General features: G+C 42.6%; 1 protein-coding gene across 1 annotated transcript in view; it reads right to left on the reverse strand.

The window, feature by feature from the left end:
- b4galt2 (UDP-Gal:betaGlcNAc beta 1,4- galactosyltransferase, polypeptide 2) overlaps window positions 1–18,971 on the reverse strand; it is a gene marked incomplete at both ends in the record, with an annotated part of 214,159 nt that overhangs the window by 50,436 nt on the left and 144,752 nt on the right. The window contains one exon of the mRNA XM_080726978.1: window positions 5,504–5,691. Coding sequence (XP_080583104.1) covers window positions 5,504–5,691 — 188 coding nt within the window. The remainder of the gene's footprint in view (window positions 1–5,503; window positions 5,692–18,971) is intronic.

The raw sequence follows: 18,971 nt of genomic DNA on the forward strand, positions 1-18,971 counted from the left end.
AATGATGACATCAGGGATCTCCATATATGGGCATTCATTTATTCGTGAATTAATTTTCCCTATTGACTTGAATGGGGAAAATTCAAATGGTCAGACGAAATTCATTTGCTAGTGTGACTCGCGCCACGGCAACCACACTTGCAATCTTTCTTTATTGTTTTTGGCTCCAGTACTTTCTTCTCCCCATGGTAATTATCTTGTTTTTTACTCTGGATTTGACTTTGATTATGCTTTGAGTGCGAGATGAAGCCATGTAAGGCTGCTGTCTGAACCCTCTCACACACACACACTTATCCTCTCGTCTGGCACTTAAGGAGATGGCAAGGGACCTCCAAGTGTCTCAATCTGCTGCTGCTCTGGGGAGCGTCTCCAGAGTTTGTACCTTCGCCTTTCAGCTCCTTTCTCCTCTGTTCTGCTCCAGGTTTTTTCGGGTCGTCCGCTGGTTTCATTTCCCTGGGGGCCGGGGCGTCTGGCAGAGAGCTGCTCTTAAGCAGCGAGTTGGGTGGCTGAACACGGTCGAATCATTTTTTTACGGCGTGCGTGTGGCCGAAGGCCAAGCTGACAAGAACATGGGGTTTGGCTGCACGTCTGTCTGACTGTCAGTATCTGGCTGTCTCCTCCGGCCATGAACCGATTGCAGCATGATAGTGACACACATGAGAGACCAGGAATATCATATAGTTGGATCACGGTTTATAACGCCTGCATGAGAACACTTTTTTCTGTATATCGTCGGTGTCGGGCGGAAACCTCTTACCTCCAAGTTTCGAATTTGTATGTTCTTTCGCAAAGCAAAGCCCTGCTTCATCATACAAGGCTGTCGCACAAAAGTAGTGAAAACAGCAGATCTACAAGCACACAACGCCTCGCGGTGCGAGGCGTTGTGTGCTTGTCTGTTTTCAGTTGTGTGCTCGTCTGTTTTCACTAGTTTAAATCATTTTTAAAATGATGAATCCAAACGAATGGTTTTGGACATACAAGGTTTTCACCCGACAACGACGATATTATTATTATATTATTATTATTATTATTATTATGCTTACAGGATAAGGCTATTTAGACCATGTTGGTTTGTCTATTTATTGGTCTCATTTAATGAGCATGCAGCGCACAGAGTTCAACCTTATGGAACAGATGTCTACTGGATGAACTAATTAGAAGTACCGTAGCTGGTCAAATGTCAAGGCCACGAGTACATACGGATGTAAACAGCAAATATTAGCGGAGGCTAGGCATACAACTATTTTACACTTATTTCTAGTTTACACGTATAGCATACAGTACATGTATATCGTTGTTGTCAGGTGGAAACCTTGTACCAGTATGTCCAAAACCGTTCATTTTGTATTTATCATTTAAAAAATGAACTAAACTAGTGAAAACAGACGATCTACAAGCACACAACGCCTCGCGGTGCGAGGCGTTGTGTGCTTGTAGATCTGCTGTTTTCACTACTTTTGTGTGATGGCCTCGTTTGATGAAGCAGGGTTTTACTTTGCGAAAAAAAACACACAAATTTGAAACTTGGAGATACGAGGTTTCTGCCCGACAGTGACGATATGTATATATTTTGACCATTTTATCAAAAACGTGCAGTGCTTTCTGAATAGAGGGCATGAGGTATTGTTCTCAAAACGACACTGATAAAATATTCCAAAGATATTCTTACATAACACAACGTTCCTCTCACTTTCTTTTGTTAATGGAGTTCCACATTATAACATTTTACACAGTAAGATGACTATAGGAATTTGATACTTTGCATATGAATCATGGAAATACAATATTGTTAGCAGGGACAGCCTTCCATTACCTTCCATTAGAGCCTCATATCGTCGCTGTCGGGCGGAAACCTTATCCAAAACTGTTCCTCTTTTAATAATATTTATTTTTTGGGAGTTGAAAACATCCGATCTACAAGTTCACAACGCGTCGCAGTGTGCCGCATTGCGAGCGTGTAGATCGGCTATTTTCACTACTTTTGTGTGACTACTGTTGTATGGTGAAGCAGGTTATTATTCATGGAAAAAACTTAAAAAGTTGAATTGTTTCTGCCCGACGGCAGCCATATACAACAGACTGCATAATTGACTTCCCTTTTCTTCTGAAAGGACTTCAATAAAGGGACGGTGTAGTTCAAGGTATTTTCTGAAGGCAAACCCTTTAGCGTTTTCACTTTGGCATAGGAAGAGTGAAAGCCGAGTTTCAGGAACTTCAGTTTTCCCTGGAGCTAAATTCCGCCTTGTTAGGCTAAATTAGCTGAAACCGTGCTGCTCCCGGCCTGGTGTTGTACTTCTAATGCTACCTACTTGCCAGGTAGCATTAGCTTATTGCACACTTTGTCAGAGAGCGGTTGAGGTCTGTTTCCACTGGGATAACTCTTCTCCAATGACAGCTCTTGAGAGGTGCGGTTCACAGTCTCTGGCAATGCTTCATCCATCAATCAAACCATTCCACTGCTTTTAGATAATTGAGGGCAGTGAGGTGTCATTCTGAATATGACACGACTAGAAGAGGCTAATGGCGTGCCCACTATGGCCTACTGGTCTAGGCACATATACCTAAGGCTTTGTATGGCCTGCGGCAGGTCGCTGGTTTGATTCCCGAGCCCAACCCAGGTTTGCTGCGTGTCTCTCCCTGTCTCTCCCCCCAATTCCTGTCTGTCTAACTGTCTGTCGATAAAGGCATAAAAAAGCCCCAAAAAATATATTAAAAAATATAAAAAAAACTCTGCTACACCAGAGTTACTAAACGAACAGTTTTGGACATACAAGGTTTCCACCCGACAACAACGAAATGCAGGTGGTGGACACATTGGGGGTAACGAGATTAGGTGTTGATGTGTAGCAGTGTAGCTCTGCCTGACTTCCCTGAGCTGTAAAGGTGAGTTCAAATCTGAATAGTTCGAGCAGCGTGATTACATACAAACACAACGACAAGACGGTCGCGGCGCGAACGAGCCAAACGGAAAAATTCTACTGAAGCATCCTTCGCTCCCCCCCCCCACTCCACCCATCGCGTCCTGACAGCCAATCAGCGTTGATGTTGTCCGGAGTCACGGAAATGTTTTGGGTGTTTGGTTTCGGGACTCCCTTTTTTCCAGGTGTTTTGCCTTGATTCTGACATGACATCATTGAGCGGTGGTCACACCGTCTCCTATACGTGGCCGTGTGTGTGGGTATGCGTGCGTGTCTGTATGTAGCCTGAGTCTGTATGTAGCCTGCAATACCTTTTCTGACCACACATGTTAAGGGAGTGGCACTGTTGTTCAGGCCAGGCACACTCACATTCACACACACACATACACACACGCACACACGCAGCCTCCACCGCTCAGTTCACACAAGTGTGATTTTTTTCCCACCGCTGACCAGCGTGAAGCGATTGAAGCGACTAGAAACACATTTTTTTCAGGTTTGAATGCACCATAAAAGTTTGCCATGCATGCAGGAGACCCAGGTTCAAATCCGGGGGGGTTGTATCAGCTTATGACAACAGCTTGTCTGTATACTGTAGGTGCTGGATAAACCACTGTAGACTGTAGTCAGGGAGAATGTGTGAACTATTTCCCACCAGAGCTTTCTGCCTTGTGCTTTACGCCTGTCAACTTTCCTGCCGTCTGTCTCAGTTGAGAAAATGTGTGTGAGAGGACTGTCCACCCTCTTGTTAGGAGGATACATATATGATATGTCATCTGGGATGCCTTCTAAATGTGACAGGTTGTTGTCTGTAGTTGAGACCAAAGCTGAGAATGTGCCATAACATCTTTGAGTTGTGGATTAATGGCTGAATTGACTAGCAGTAGTACTTTCCAATGTTTTTATTTTTATTTTCAGGATGTACAGGAGGCAGGCACTGTAGTATCTTATAGTATACTAGTAAGACACCTCAGGGCGACATATATCGGACCAGTTACCCATATATGGAGACCCCTGCTTACTCAGTGACCGTTCACACACTAAACTGAGCTCTGAACTGCTCACAACAGGCAAAGGTAAGACCTATGTTGCATTACAGCTGCAGACTCTGAAACAAACAGATCTAAGTGGTCTAAGCTGCATAATAGTTTTCCAGACTGCAGATAAAATGGCATCTGATAATCCAGATTTAAGTGAATTTGAACACCAAAACAAGTTACATACAGTATCCTATATTACAAAATGATCTCTAGATTAGATATAATCAAAACTGTTGAACTGTTTTTGACATAACAAATTGCTGTCTTTTTGATCTGTTCTTGTAATCTCTTATTCAGTTTTATTCATTAATCAATCAAACAAACACAGTGGAAAAGCTACCCCTCTTGCTGTATGAATAGATACTGAAATTAAGTTTTGTAATTAAACTTGATAAAAATAGGTAGAAATGAATGAACATTGCATACTGTAATTGAACTGAACAGATATTTACTTCATACTACTTGATCTTGTATGGTAATATTCAATGACATATGAATAAAATGTAATATAAATTACTAATATAAAAAAGTGGTTATTTAAATGAATGAAACATGGCCTTAAACCTCATCTTACAACACTGGAGAAACACCATTAACTAATTTGCTGCTATGGCCGAGGAGCCCGAAAAAATCCCACTGTACGGCCCTGCCATGCCCGAGGAACCCGAGAATTTCCCGTTTTAGAAAAAAAAAAAAAAGAAAAAAAACATTTTTTTTTTTCAAAAAATGTTTTTTACTCCAAAAAATGTAGTAGGCATGATAGCAATCGCGAAATTGCATGTTTAACCCCCATAGCAACCCCATCTTGCAAACATGGCAGCGATCTTTGTTTACATTTTAGGAAAACATAATGGCTGCTATCTCATGAATGCCTGAACGGATTTCCATTCGGATTTTTTTGTTTGAAAGCTGTGAGCAATGTGGACACACGTGGTGTATTATCTAGGCATGGGTGTGCATGATCCGTGCACTATGAATTACATGGAAGTCTATGGAGACAGGGGCATACAGTATGAGAGTACGAAGGTATTGTTAAATGGCAGGGAATGTGTTAATAACAGAACTTCCTGTCTTCGCACATAAGCCATGGAAATTATTTGGCTGGATTCATTAGATCCAGTCATCCGTTGGGATCCAAACAAATTGAACGAAATTCCAATTAAATTATTTTGGGCCGAATCAAGGAGTATTGTTCAAATCGAATTACAATTTAAATGGACTGAATAGCAACATCACGCCAAATTAATTAAGTACGTGCGTGCGGGAAGTGCACAGACACAATACGAGGACAATAGTGAGCCATGAGGAGAGGAGAGGAGAGGAGAGGAGAGGAGAGGAGAGGAGAGGAGAGGAGAGGAGAGGAGAGGAGAGGAGAGGAGAGGAGAGTCAAATCACTATCAACTTTTCTATTTTTTTAAGTAAAAAAAATTCAGATGCACAAGTAGATCTTGTACATCTGCTATTTTTGAGAACCTCTCTTCTAAATCCTAAGAGTTCTCTGAAACCCCCCCCCCCCCCCCAACCCCTAACCCATATCACACCCACCTGAAGCCAAACTTGTCCATGGCGATGGCGAAGTGCCTGGGCTGGTCGTAGCAGTGGTAGAGGTTGCGGTCGTCCATGGGGATCAGGTCCACGTCGCTGAAGATGAAGCAGTCGTACTCTCCGTCCTTCAGGGCCTCCGTGTAGCCCACGTTTAGCAGCTTGGCCCGGTTAAACGTGTCCTCGCCTAGCTGCAAAAGGAGGGCAAGATCACACAAGATACTCAGTTTGTGTTTTTAGCCCAAAAATTGCCAATTTACAGGCTCACAACACGTCGCAACTAGAAGAAAACATACACAGAGTATACACAAAAGTACACCGACAACTCAGATCCAGTTTACTAAGTCGAAAGGGTTTTCGTGGTTATCAGCCTGTTTTACATACAAGTAAAATGTGTGTGTGATTGATTGCTTCCCAAAAATGGGATAAAGTGTGTCCCTTTATCAGTTCAACAAGGGACATGACTTTTAGTTTCCAAACAAGGGCCGATTCCGTATTTCAAGGGACGGTTGTCAACCCTAGCTCCAGGCAAGGGTACAGCCACCTGATGAGCTAGCTCCAGTGCGTCATCATTATATCGCTTGGTGATTAATTTAGTTCCGTTAATGCACCAACATCTGTTGCTGAACCACCTTGTGCCCTCCAGGCAACACCACAAGGCATTAGCTAGGTGTGTCCTTAGCTACTCTTGTTAATAATTTGGGAAGAGTGCACTTTTGTTTGTTTGTACCCGTTTGTCCTTAAAACTTTGAGTACATTCACACATGGGTTTCACAAAAACTATGTTTTTTTCTTTATGAAATAAAAGACAGATCTAACTGTAACAAATTGTAATTCAATTCAATTCAATCTTTATTTCAGACCCAGGGAGATCCATATCAAAGTTACAATACAATAAAACAACAATACACAAATATAAATGTAAATTGCAACAAGTATGTATCTATTCAAATAATAAAAAATAAAAAAGCCACAATTCTTGGCAAACTACTTTTGTAGTGTAGCTGATCAACTTTATGTTTGTGCACAAGGCAGACGGCAGCATTGTTCAGTATTTTTGGTGCCAATGTGGATCGTAGCCATGTTTTCCGTCTTCTCAGGACACAGAAAGTTCGCTCAGCCTCTGCAGAGGAAACAAGATCCATCAAACAGATCAGAGCTTCTTCCACCTGAGGAAACAATCCATCCTAAAGTCTTAAGTCTCTTTATCTCCCCTGGTGTGTAACCTAGACTACCGTGAACTAGACTAGACTATTTACCGGTATGCCCACTGACTGTGCATTTACCAAACCAATTCCTAGAGCCAGTGAATGTCACGCAGATAGATCAATCATGATTTGTTCCTTTTCTTTCTTTCTTTTTCTTTTTATTCCCCTTCTTTTTTTAAAAGCATTTGAGGAGAATGATTCAGGTACATCTCAATATTAGGCCTAAATATCATTATTATTAGTCTTTTCACAAAAAACAACTGAAAAGTTTGGAAACCCGTAGATGATGGGAAAGTCATTTTGGTTCAGTGAAATCCAAAATAAACTGTACCTAAAAAAACACAGATATCTAAGAGCCTCAATGCACATGACTGCATACTTGTGGCAAAACACTTTTAATATACACCATCAATATACAACCAAGCAATCAAGGGGTCATCATCAGGTTAAACAATGTCAAAAGTTTGGTGGAGTTGTTAAGTGCCGCTCTATTTCCAGTTAATGTGTTTATTTATCCCTGCAATCGGTAAGAATTGAGGTGTGTATTGAATCCAAGCACACCGCTTGGCACAGAGCAAGGCCATCTGTTTCGTAGGATCTATTTGGCTCGTGCTCAACCCCCTAACTCTCTTAAACTTGTGGTCTACCTCACCGATCTGCAACGCAAGAACTTATTGGTGACATTAGTAATGGGAGACCATTTCAGATATCACGGGATTTCACGGCTACATTAATCACCAGCAAATAGAATGTACGATATAATGTACTCAGCATCCTGTACAAATTGTTGTGGGCATTGACCCCAAGCAGGTTCAGTGGCTTTGGCAAGGCCTTAACACATCTGTTATTGCATATAGCTACAGTATAGTATGCAGCCCAGTCTCAACAGTTTGGCTCAGATAAATGCTTCCTTGCCAAGTGGCAAGGCATTCTGGGATTACTGTAGGTACCGTACAGCGCTGTAAGATTCAACTACTGTATAAAAGGGTGTGCTCAGTAGGGTGCAAATCTCCACCAGGAGGCATGCCCTATAAATAATACTGTACTGTCTGACAAAGAAACACTGCGTCTCTTTCTCACTCTCTCTCTCTCTCTCTCTCTCTCTCTCTCTCTCTCTCTCTCTCTCTCTCTCTCGTAAAGCTTTAAATCATAGTTGAGAGAATAGTACTTTGATTTGATTTGGGCTACACTTTATGTAGTTTTCCTGCCAGAAAGTGCCACTTGAACACAATGGATCCTATTTATCAATCTAAGGCAGAAAGTAGCGTAGATCCGACCCACCGATAATCTCAAGACAGGTGTGTGTGTGTGTGTGTGTGTGTGTGTGTGTGTGTGTGTGTGTGTGTGTGTGTGTGTGTGTGTGTGTGTGTGTGTGTGTGTGTGTGCGTGCGTGCGTGCGTGCGTGCGTGTGTGCGCGTGTGTTTGTATTAGTCACACAGAGTGAGACAGAGTAATGGAGGGAGTAAAAACTGAACGATGATAGATCAGCAATGAACATACTTTATGTCAAATCCGAGTAATAAAACATAATAACATTGTTATTGAATGAATAGAAATAATGTCTATCCAGGTGGAAGATATGAGAGTGGTGTTTTCTTTTGTTTTCTTTTTACCAGGGGGGCCACAGCTAAATGTGTTACAGTAATATTAGTGCCACAATAATATTAACAACATTACATAATCGTCTAATCGCAATTATTTGACATAATCGCAAATATTTTGTCATAATCGTCATAATCGTGAATGTTGAAAAATGTTCATACATTTACAAAAAATTTCAGAAATAGTGGAAATAGCAGATCTACAAGCTCACAATGCGTTGCATCCAATCAATGTTATTTTTTAAGTAGAAAGTTGTCAAATATGTCAGTAATTTCTTTGTATATTTAGGTTATGTGTCATATCTACCATGTGCAACTTCAAAGCATGTAATTATCAACGACAAAAACACAATTAAATCGTTAATCGCAATTATTTGAGTGACAATTAATCGTCATATAAAATGTCATATCGTGACAGCCCTATTTGGCTGTCAAATCGTGAACATTTGTGCAAATCTTTCAATATGTATATTTTTCTATTTTATTTTATTTTTTTAAATGGAGGTACCTCCAGGCACAAATTATTTTTGAGATGGTGGTCCGCAGACAAATACATATCATTTTGGGTGTCCTTGACATGAAAAGGTTTGAGAACCACTGCTATATACAGCAGGGAGAAATCTGTGGCAAAGGACACCAACATGAGCCTGTTTGTACTGAATTCCCACAAGTCAACTTCCCACGTCCAGGCACAGTACATACAGTAGTAAGGTTACCACAGGTCAGAATATAATTTTCTCAGATCTGGGTTGTGTGTAAGTGTAACATAAGAAACAGGGGGAGCGCTGAGCGCATGGCCTATTGGCTGTAACATTTCTCTTAGTGCCGTATTTATGTCATCCGAGCGACTAAAACAGTGCCTTGAATGTGCCGCAGTCACTTACATGCTACGCTAAGCCGTCTATAGGGAAAACCGCCCACTTTGTGACTGCTGAGACTCGTTGAAGTGATTAATGCATCTGCTGTGTGCATGTTGTTCTTGATTTTATTTATTTATTATTTTGTTCTTTATTTTGTTCACGCACTCTTTCTTTGTGTGGAGGACGTACACAGTACACTAGCTTCCGCATATTGTTGGTAAAGCCCATGTCCAAAAGTGTCACTTTTCAGGATTCATATAACAAAATGATCACAAATAGCAGATCTATGTTGACACGTTTAGAGATTGAAGACATGTTTTGATACTTTAGTGTGACACTGTAGTATGATCAAGTAGGGCATTCATCTGTGAAAAAACTTTTAAAAACTAAAATATGGAGATACAAGGTTTCTGCCCAACGACAACAATATCGTAGGCTACAAACCTTCGGACCGACTGTGAATCAAGTGCATGTCACGGTCTGTCTCCCCACAGCCGTGTTTCCACTCCAGCCACTCCCACATTCCATTTCCCCCAGTTACTCACCTGTCTCCACTCCCTCATCTCTCCATCATCCCTACAGTGCCATGCCCATTCCACACCTGTGTCCACTCCCCTAATCAACCCACTCACTATAAAACTGGACTCATTCTACACACACACACTGCCAGAACATACTTGTTCATTCCTGTGATTTGCATTGGACATCTCTGGTTTTGTGTTCGTGATGTGCTTCTGTAAGTTTTTGCTTTTGTGGACTTCTGTTTCTTGCCTTGAGTTTAGTTTTTGTTTTGGGCTTCTGAAAAGGTTGTAATTTTTGGACATCCTGTTTTTTGCCTTGTGCTTTGTTAAGCCTTTTATTTTTGGACTCCCAGTTTTCTACTTTATGCTTTTGAGAAGTTATAGCCTTTTGGTTTTTCAGTTTTTGCTTGCAACTAGTTCGATGTTTTGTTGTAAGCTGAACTTCTGCGATAATAAATCTTGAATTTGAAACGATTCTGCTTTGGCTCTGCATTTGGGTTCAGTCATTCTGCAAACCTTGACAGTGCAAGGTGTAATCCTCCCCAGCATAAGCCCACGGAATCCTGATATTTGAGCAACTCTGCAGGCAGAATGAAAAGCAAAAACAAATCTCTTGTCACAAAATAACAGGGTTCCAAAAAGCATCCAGTAAACAGCAAGTTCAATGGGGTGAAACACAATATAATGACAAGCCGATACTGACTCATTCAGTATAGGCCTATTATCTATATGGTTGCCCATTATTTCGATCGCTTATTTTTTTTTAAATGATTGCAGTGTTTGGCAGTGTCTGCACTCACTATAGTCAAATTATCTCTTATGTGCAACATTCTGTCCCCCCAAAAAAGTAATTGAAGAGTAGAATGGCCAGAGGCTTAACATGGATTATATCTTCCACCATTATTCCACTGCACGATTCATTTTAACCCAGTAATCATTTTTTTCTAAAGAATAGGTGATACTCCTTTCAAATATTTGTTATCTCATTTTGGAATGAAACTCTCATACATTATAGCGTTCCAGTTCAAAAGAAAGTCATCTCTCCTCCTCTCAGATAAGAAGAAAGTGAAACAGTGCTTTTCTTTTTCCAACTTTCAGGTTCCAATCAATACAGGTAATAATTCTAATCTTCTCAAAAAAGTACTAGAGGGCTGAGAGGGAGGGAGAAAGAGAGAGAGACAGAGAGAGACACAGAGAGAGAGAGACAGAGATTGAAAGCACTGATATATAGGCAGACGGAGAGATATAGAGAGCAAGGATGGAAAAGACATGGACCCACCATGCGGTTCTATTAGCCAGCTCAGCCAGATAAGGTAATACGTCTTCAGAAAGCCAAACGCTCTATCTTGTTCTCTCTCCCAGCGAGTTGGAGAGCTCATTAAACCATTATTGCAGTCATTTTCATCATTATAACAAGACATGACTCCGTGAACCTCTCGGCATCTCGCCGTATGCTAGCTCTTCTAATCGCTCCTCGCTGTGTCATGATCGCATCATTTACAGTATAGCAGGCATGTTGTGGAACCCAACCTGTGGCCTCGGGTATGGTGGGCCGTGAGGAAGGCAAGGCCCTCAAATTATTGGCAAAGATTTTGTTGAAGGTTGGGAACGACCCTGGTCTAAACTGATACCATTATTCTTGTCAGGGTTTAGCCTTGTGTCCCAGTGTGTTTGCCTGTGACATTACAGTACAAACTCTTTTCAGGACCCCCATCTAAAAAGAGTTTGTGCCACGGACTCATGCACAGAAGAGAAGACTTATGTCAAATAAAATAAAAAATAGCAGTACATAGCATGTACAAGCTCTCAGCATGGGATGAAGTGACGCACATGTGAGCTTGTAGATCTGCTATTTTAGAAAAGCCAACGTATAAATCGATTCATTTGGTCATCTCAGCCACAGAAGACTGCTCTAAAATCTAACTCCCAAGCACAAGAATTCTATGGTCTTTCGAGACTATGATGCCGATGATGATGCTGACCCCCTGGTAGCCCTTCCCCCAAGGATCCCTGAGAACCAATGCTATAGTAAGATAAAAGGTATATACTACCATCCATATACCCATCTTTCACCATTATAAGGATGGTCAGACAATTAAGGTGTCAGACAAACAGTCTGCCTGACTTTGTCTGTCCATCTTTGGTCGCAAAGAATGAAAAGCAATGGCTGGATTGCCATAGAATTTGCTGTGTGATCATTCATGCTCGTCGGAGAATATTGATCTTATAGAGCTTTCAAAATTGTGTTTACCCTTCCAAGAATATCCAGTCTGGCACTAACAATGGGCCCGATTCATCCATCTGGTCGTGCAAATAAAGTGACTAAAACTGTCTTATATTTCTGTCTTACCTTCAAAATCCTTGACAAAAAACATTGCTGAATCTGACTTGGAAATTATCCTAAATGCCGGTAAGATCAAAATATGGGTGTAATTTGGCCGTAAAGTGCTTGATGAATCGGGCCCAATATTATTCTTTCCTTGTTTTGAAGTACTTTCAACATGGTGTTGTAGTAAAATATTCAGCTATTTTTGGTGCGTGACGGGACACGTCCCACGATGAAATATGCATCAGGCTCGAGGCTGAGTTGGTCGTTTCAAACCACTTTGTGTCTGGTTGGGTGACTCCTTGAAGTGCAATTTAAGCAAGTAATTCACATGGATGTGAATTTGAGCATGACGTCTTGAAATGAAAGAATAGTGCTTGATGGTCAACCCCTCACCTTGAGCCCGAAAAGCCTTCATTTCAACACATTTCAGTTTTGACTCCACTACATTTTGAATCAACCATTTTCAACCACAATAATACCCTATTCAAAAGTGAAAATGGCCCATCTACAAGCTCACAGTTGTGTGCTTGTTGATCTTTTTTCATTATTTCATTATTGATTCTCTTTTTCTTTCTGGAACATCTTTTAATTCTTTTGACATTTTTTAATACAGCAATAAAAAATAAAATGTACTTTGTAATTTGTACTTCTGAATATCTAAGTATTTTTAAAGCAAGTCCTTTTAAAGCAAGTTATAGATGAGTAATATTTTACCAGAAATATCTATACTTTTCCCCACTCGCCATCTGGAGCTCCTCACAACATCAATGGAGTGGCTAATTAACCATCTCGTCAGGCCCCAGATAATACGGCTGACGGTGGGAAGAAAGTACCGTCAGATTCACTGTGCTGCTCCTCTGAAACATTCCTTCCTCCCCAAGTCCCCGTATCCGAGGTATGTTAGCTTCACAGGCTTAACATGCTGTAGAGACTGCCTTTGAAAAGCTCTTTTCACAGCTTTAGTCGCGTTAGAATGTGCAATAGGCTCGCAAACACATGCATGCATTCACATCCGGCGCATGCGCACACACGCACCCGCACACACGCACCCGCACACACGCACCCGCACACACACACACACACACACACACACACACACACACACACACACACACACACACACACCCACACACGCGCGTATGCGCACACACACCCCTTCCCTAGTGTGATGGAGAGAGTGACAGTCAAATTGGCCTTCGGCGCTTTCTCTGAAAACATAAAAAGTATGAAATCAGGTGGAGTGTGAATCTAATATGCGACTCCATTCCTCTCCAAAAAGTCAGATTAACCTTTAAAAAACGGATCCTGTCTTTTTATAATCCGGCACACCTGCAGCTGCGGTGGATATCATTTCAAAATGATGTACACCGTTAGCTATTGTTACAGCTACTTTATGGCACCTCTTAGAAAATCATTGCCAGGCTGCCGGCATTAAAGATAATCACTAGTTACTATTGAAGCAGTGAGATTCATATAACCAAGACGTTTGTTGATTGCAAAAAGAACTAAGCATCTAAACATGGTAACAGCAGATATGATGATTCAAGGGACAGAAGTATGGTTCAGAATCAAATGTTTTTCCCCGCTACTACTAGAGAGCAAGATGCCACAGGCTGGCACCGAAGCCTTCATTAAAAATTCACAACTTGGCGAGGGACAAAATGCTGCCATCTGTAATTATCATGCCCAACTCCCTGACAGAGATCAAATCAAATGAATACATACTGTATGTAAGTCACTGAGAATACATTCTCCTTTACATTAACTACTTTAACCCTGGAGTATGTAATTATGTACGTTTTCTTCATTTTTCAGAGATTGTGAGAATAGTGTTTTGTAATGGACATTTTGTGAGCTGTAAATGGGCCATATACTGTAGGGCTTAAAGAAGCACTTCACCCATGTTCAGCCCTACCCTCTTCAGTCTTCAATCATTGATGCAGGAACATTAGCTTCTATTTCAGCATGCTTTCCAGGAACAGAAAGGCTGTATAATTCCCATTAGCATGGAACCCCCCACCGATTCCATGCTTCTGAACTGGCCACAGCCCACCTCTACCACACAGAGTGAGTAGAGAAATGGTGCCATCCAGGGGTGTCACACCAAATTCTGGGCCCTGGGTACAAGGATTCACTGCGGGCCCGCATGAATGTTCTTCATAAGGGAAGGGGGTTTAATCCATTTAGACTGGGAATGCATTATTACGCATTATTATGTGCTTTAACTATTGAAAATAGCAGATATACAAGCTCACAGCGTGGCACAGAGTGCCAAGTCTTTGAATATTTTAAATCCTTCTAAGGTTTTTTGAAAAACCTATGTTTCTACGTCAGTGGTGCTCCAACGTTTTCATGTGAAGGACCCCCAAAATGATATGTATTTGGCCACGGACCCCAATCTAAAAAAAATTAGTTCCACACAGACGCCCCAGAAGCAATATTTGAGTTACAAATGTTTGCTTAAAAATACATAATTATATTCAAAGATTTGCAAACTTTTATGACTTTTCAAAAATAGCAGATCTATAAGTGTGCAGCACGGCGCTCGCAGCACGGCACTCGGTGCCATGCCGTGAGCTTGTATATCTGCTATTTTTCAATAGTTAAAGCATAAAATAATTAGGGCCCCTCCAGCTTGGGCCCTAGTAACTCAGTCCCACTTTTCCCCCCTTGTGACACCCCTGATGCCATCAGTATCGTATACTGTAAAGAGCATTACTGAGGATCAACTATATCGTTGCTGTCGTAAATGAATTCCCTACTTCTTAATGAACAGTGTCGCACAAAAGTAGCAGATGTACAAGCTAACAAAGAGTTGCAAACACAATGCTATGTGAGCATGTAGATCTGCTATTTCTGCTATTTTTTCAAAGTGGAACTGTATTGTCTATGTGTGTCTATGGGTTTTTATAAATATTGAAACAATGAAAAATTAACTTGTGACTAAATAATAACTACAGCACATTGGAACCAGTGTTGCAGAGCTCATTGCTTGCGGCACCACGGCGTATGCCACGTCTTTTGTTCAGCAGCACACGCACGCACATGCATCCATCAAAAACAAACCTTGCAGTTCACTCCTCTAAACAAAGCTTATACAAAAGCTGCCGACTGTCGAGTGTCCCCAGCATGAATTAACATCCTGGACGCATATCAATGGTCCATTGTGCGACCTGCGAAATCCTGTAGTGTGTAGGTGTAAGAGGCATGCGTGTGACGTCATTTTAATGACGTATACTAGCGGCTGTCAAAGTGGATTCCAGGGACTGTGTGGGTTCCTTTATGGGGGTCTAAAATGAACCATGCAAGTCTGTAACTCTGGTTCCATCAGTATACTGTCAGAGTTAAGGGGAGACCTTGAAATATGAACGTTTGAGAACCACTGGCATACTGTATACCACCAAAGATAAAAATCACCACTGCACCACTGATTGGAATGTTGGTCTTTCCAACCGACATGGTGGACATGAAGATAAGGTTGAACATGGGTGAAGAGCTCCTTGTGTGTGGCTGACGACCTGTCCCACACACCTTGCCTGACTGCTCGCGTCCGACATCTCACACCCCACTACGTGGGGGGAGAGTCTGAGATTCCAGGCAGACAATCCATTTCGGCGGGGGGGGGGCTAAAGCCTATTGACGTCACACACACACATACACACACACACACTCGCGACGGCGACGTGGCGTGACATTGCAAAAATACGTTATTTCTCATAACATATTATATGTCTGCATGTTTACGTTAGTGCAAAATGGTATTAAAACGTGAAGAAACGGCACTATTTCATAGTTTATTAAAATAATACGAGTCAAGTCTGACTCCGCCATGACAGTTTTCACGGACCAATCAGAGTCCACTAGACTCTCACGTGAGCAGAGGACACCAATCAGAGTCCACGAGTGAGTCTTACGTGAGCTCAAGAGCTCTGTTTGGAGGGGGCTGGGACTGGAGCAGCCACACACGTGCCCCAAGCATACAACCCTGATTGGCCCATTCAATGCGCCCGCTCTTCGGGCGCCTTCGAAATAGATTAAAATGTGTGCAGCTTCAGTCCACACTACAAACCACCCACCAGCAGGGGGGGGTGATGTGCGGACTGAAGTGTCAGGCTACCACACACCTAGCTCCTCTCCTCTCGTTATTCGTCCCTGCCTCTCACCTCTCCCCACCTGTTCCACTTCATGTCTTCATCTCTCTACCCTTGGCTTCCTTGCATGCTTTGTGGTGTTTGTCTCTCTTCCTTCTCCAGCTCTCCTGTCCTCTCTGTCCGTGGGTCTATGTCACTGTGGTGTGACCGCAGCTCTGTCCCTCTGTGTGTCCTCTCTGGAAGCCAATTAACCCCAGCAACCATATCTTACCATCCACAGATAAACTCACGGCCGCTCGGTGTGCGTGTGCGTGTGCGTGTGCGTGTGCGTGTGCGTGTGTGTGTGTGTGTGTGTGTGTGTGAGTGTGCACATGTGTGCATGCCTGCGAGAGGGATCATGCTACCTCCGTCAGGACACACACACACATTCATGCACGCACGCTTGCACGCATACACAGTACACACAATGCCTGGACTGTTGCCATGGAGATGGATTAAGGTCCAGCCAAAAGCTCATACTGAATGATTGCCAAATGCCAAACAACAGAAAGTGTGTGCATAATGTGTGTGTGTGTGTGTGTGTGTGTGTGTGTGTGTGTGTGTGTGTGTGTGTGTGTGTGTGTGTGTGTGTGTGTGTGTGTGTGTGTGTGTGTGCGTGCGTGCGTGCGTGTGTGCGTGCGTGCGTGCTAGTGTGTTGAACAAGTCTTATCAGTGGCGTGCAGATAGACAGTGGGGCTAAAAGGGCACAGAGACAAGACACCAATATTTCACCTCACCAATCAAACTGTTCTGGAATTTGAGGCACGAGAGCGTGAGCGAATGAGAGAGAGAGAGAGAGAGAGAGAGAGAGAGAGAGAGAGAGAGAGAGAGAGAGAGAGAGAACTAAAGTGGGACACCTTCAACAGTGTGTGTACAGTACATGTGTTAGTAGATATGCTCGCTCGCCCACACTCTTTCATAAAGATAGGATGATGCTCTTCATCACATGCCCACCTGGGTACCAGGGAGATCATCAAAGCTTCATTACACTCTGTCCCATCTTTCTCTCTCTCACACACACACACACACACACACACACACACACACACACACACACACACACACACACACACACACACACACACACACACACACACACACACACACACACACACACACACACACACACACACACACACACACGCACGCAGGCACACGCACTTTAAAATGATTTATTCATGCCCACATGTAAGCCCAAAGGACACACATATGCATGAGGTCACAAAATACCAGCAGTGCATCGACGCAAGTTCATGGCATGGCTACAGGTTTGATATACGATATACACACAACTGTCTCGAGGTAGCAGCTGTTTAGCCTTCTTTTAATGCAAGTCCTACCAGCTGCACACCTACTCTTATCTGTGCTCACATCGATCTTATAGGCCAGGGGTCCTCTCAACTTTCCACCCCAAAGACCCCCACAACAACCTACATCAGGGGTCTTCAATGTTTTCAGGCCAAGGACCCATTAGATGAGAGAGAGATGAGGCAGGGACCCCCACAACCTGTTCATAGATTCCATGTACTGAAGTTTCATCATTTGACAGCACAATCATCAGTTTATTTTAGATTTGTGTCAATTTGTGTTTTCAGATATTTAACCACTTCAACCGCCAATACTTAATAAACTTGACCTTTTACTCTGTACTTAGTCTGCTCTTTTTCCCCTCTACACCAAACCCCTTCTACAAGCCGATCTACAAGCTCACAACGCCTCGCATTCGCAGCGCGAGGCGTTGTGAGCTTGTAGATCTGCTATTTTTGGCAAAAGTTCTCAGAATATGGACGCTATGGTTCAAGCGGTTAATATAAACAAGTTGAAAAATAGTTTCTATCACACAGATTTGGAGGGCCCCCTGTAGTGACTCTGAGGACCCCATAGGGGTCCCAGACCCCCTGTTGAAGACCCCTGACCTACATTGTTCCCAACTTGCAACTTTCCCAAATAGCCTTAGTTTATTTAATTTCCATTTTCCTCTACTTTCCATCTGCCTCCCCCGGAGGCCGCCGCTTTGAAAACTACTGGGGGTCTCTGGCATGAAACCTTTTCAGATGGGTAGGGGGTCCGCAGCTGAACACATATCAATTAGGGAGTCCTTGACATGAAAACCAGTGTTTTACAGCAGTGGTTCTCAACCAGTGGGTCGGGACCCCCCAAATTATTTTGGGGGGTCCCTAGATGATTAACTTAAGGTGCAACATTGTTTTCTCACTCAACAGTAAACAAACCAACATAAAGTTTAAGTTTATAGGGCAGGGTTTCCTGCAGCACTTTTTGGGGGTCGCGGCCTGAAAAGGTTGAGAACCAGAGGCTTACAGCATCCTCTGAGTGTGTGACAGCATGGTGACTGCAGAGGGGAAGCAGAGAGAGCTGCAGGAGGAGAAGGCAGAAAGCAGAAAGCAGTGGCACGGGGCCAGGAGAACTAATTTGCTGTAATGAGTTTCTGGCAGAGCGAGGCACCGAAGGATCTCCCATATAAAGTGAGAGGCCAGGCCACTAACGGGCAATTCAATTACCAGTCCGTCTTTGTTTATTCGATAGCCGGAGATTTGGAACAGCAGCCGCAAACACGACAAAGTGATGATGCGTTATTTTGATAATCAATGGAACAATTTGTTTGTTGTGGCTTGGAAACAAAGTAGCGTGCAGGAGCCACACCCTGCCAATAATAAAGTAAACTGATTTACTGTACCGGTGCATTTCTCTGCACTGCACTGATAGGTCTAGCAATGGTTGTCCTTGCTTACTGTAAATCACTCTGGATTTAGAGGGTATGATAAATATGCCTAAATTGTATATATTGTAATTGTAAATTGTGG

The sequence above is a fragment of the Nannobrachium achirus genome, assembly GCF_963921795.1.
Source record: "Nannobrachium achirus genome assembly, chromosome: 5".
Lineage (NCBI taxonomy): Eukaryota > Metazoa > Chordata > Actinopteri > Myctophiformes > Myctophidae > Nannobrachium > Nannobrachium achirus.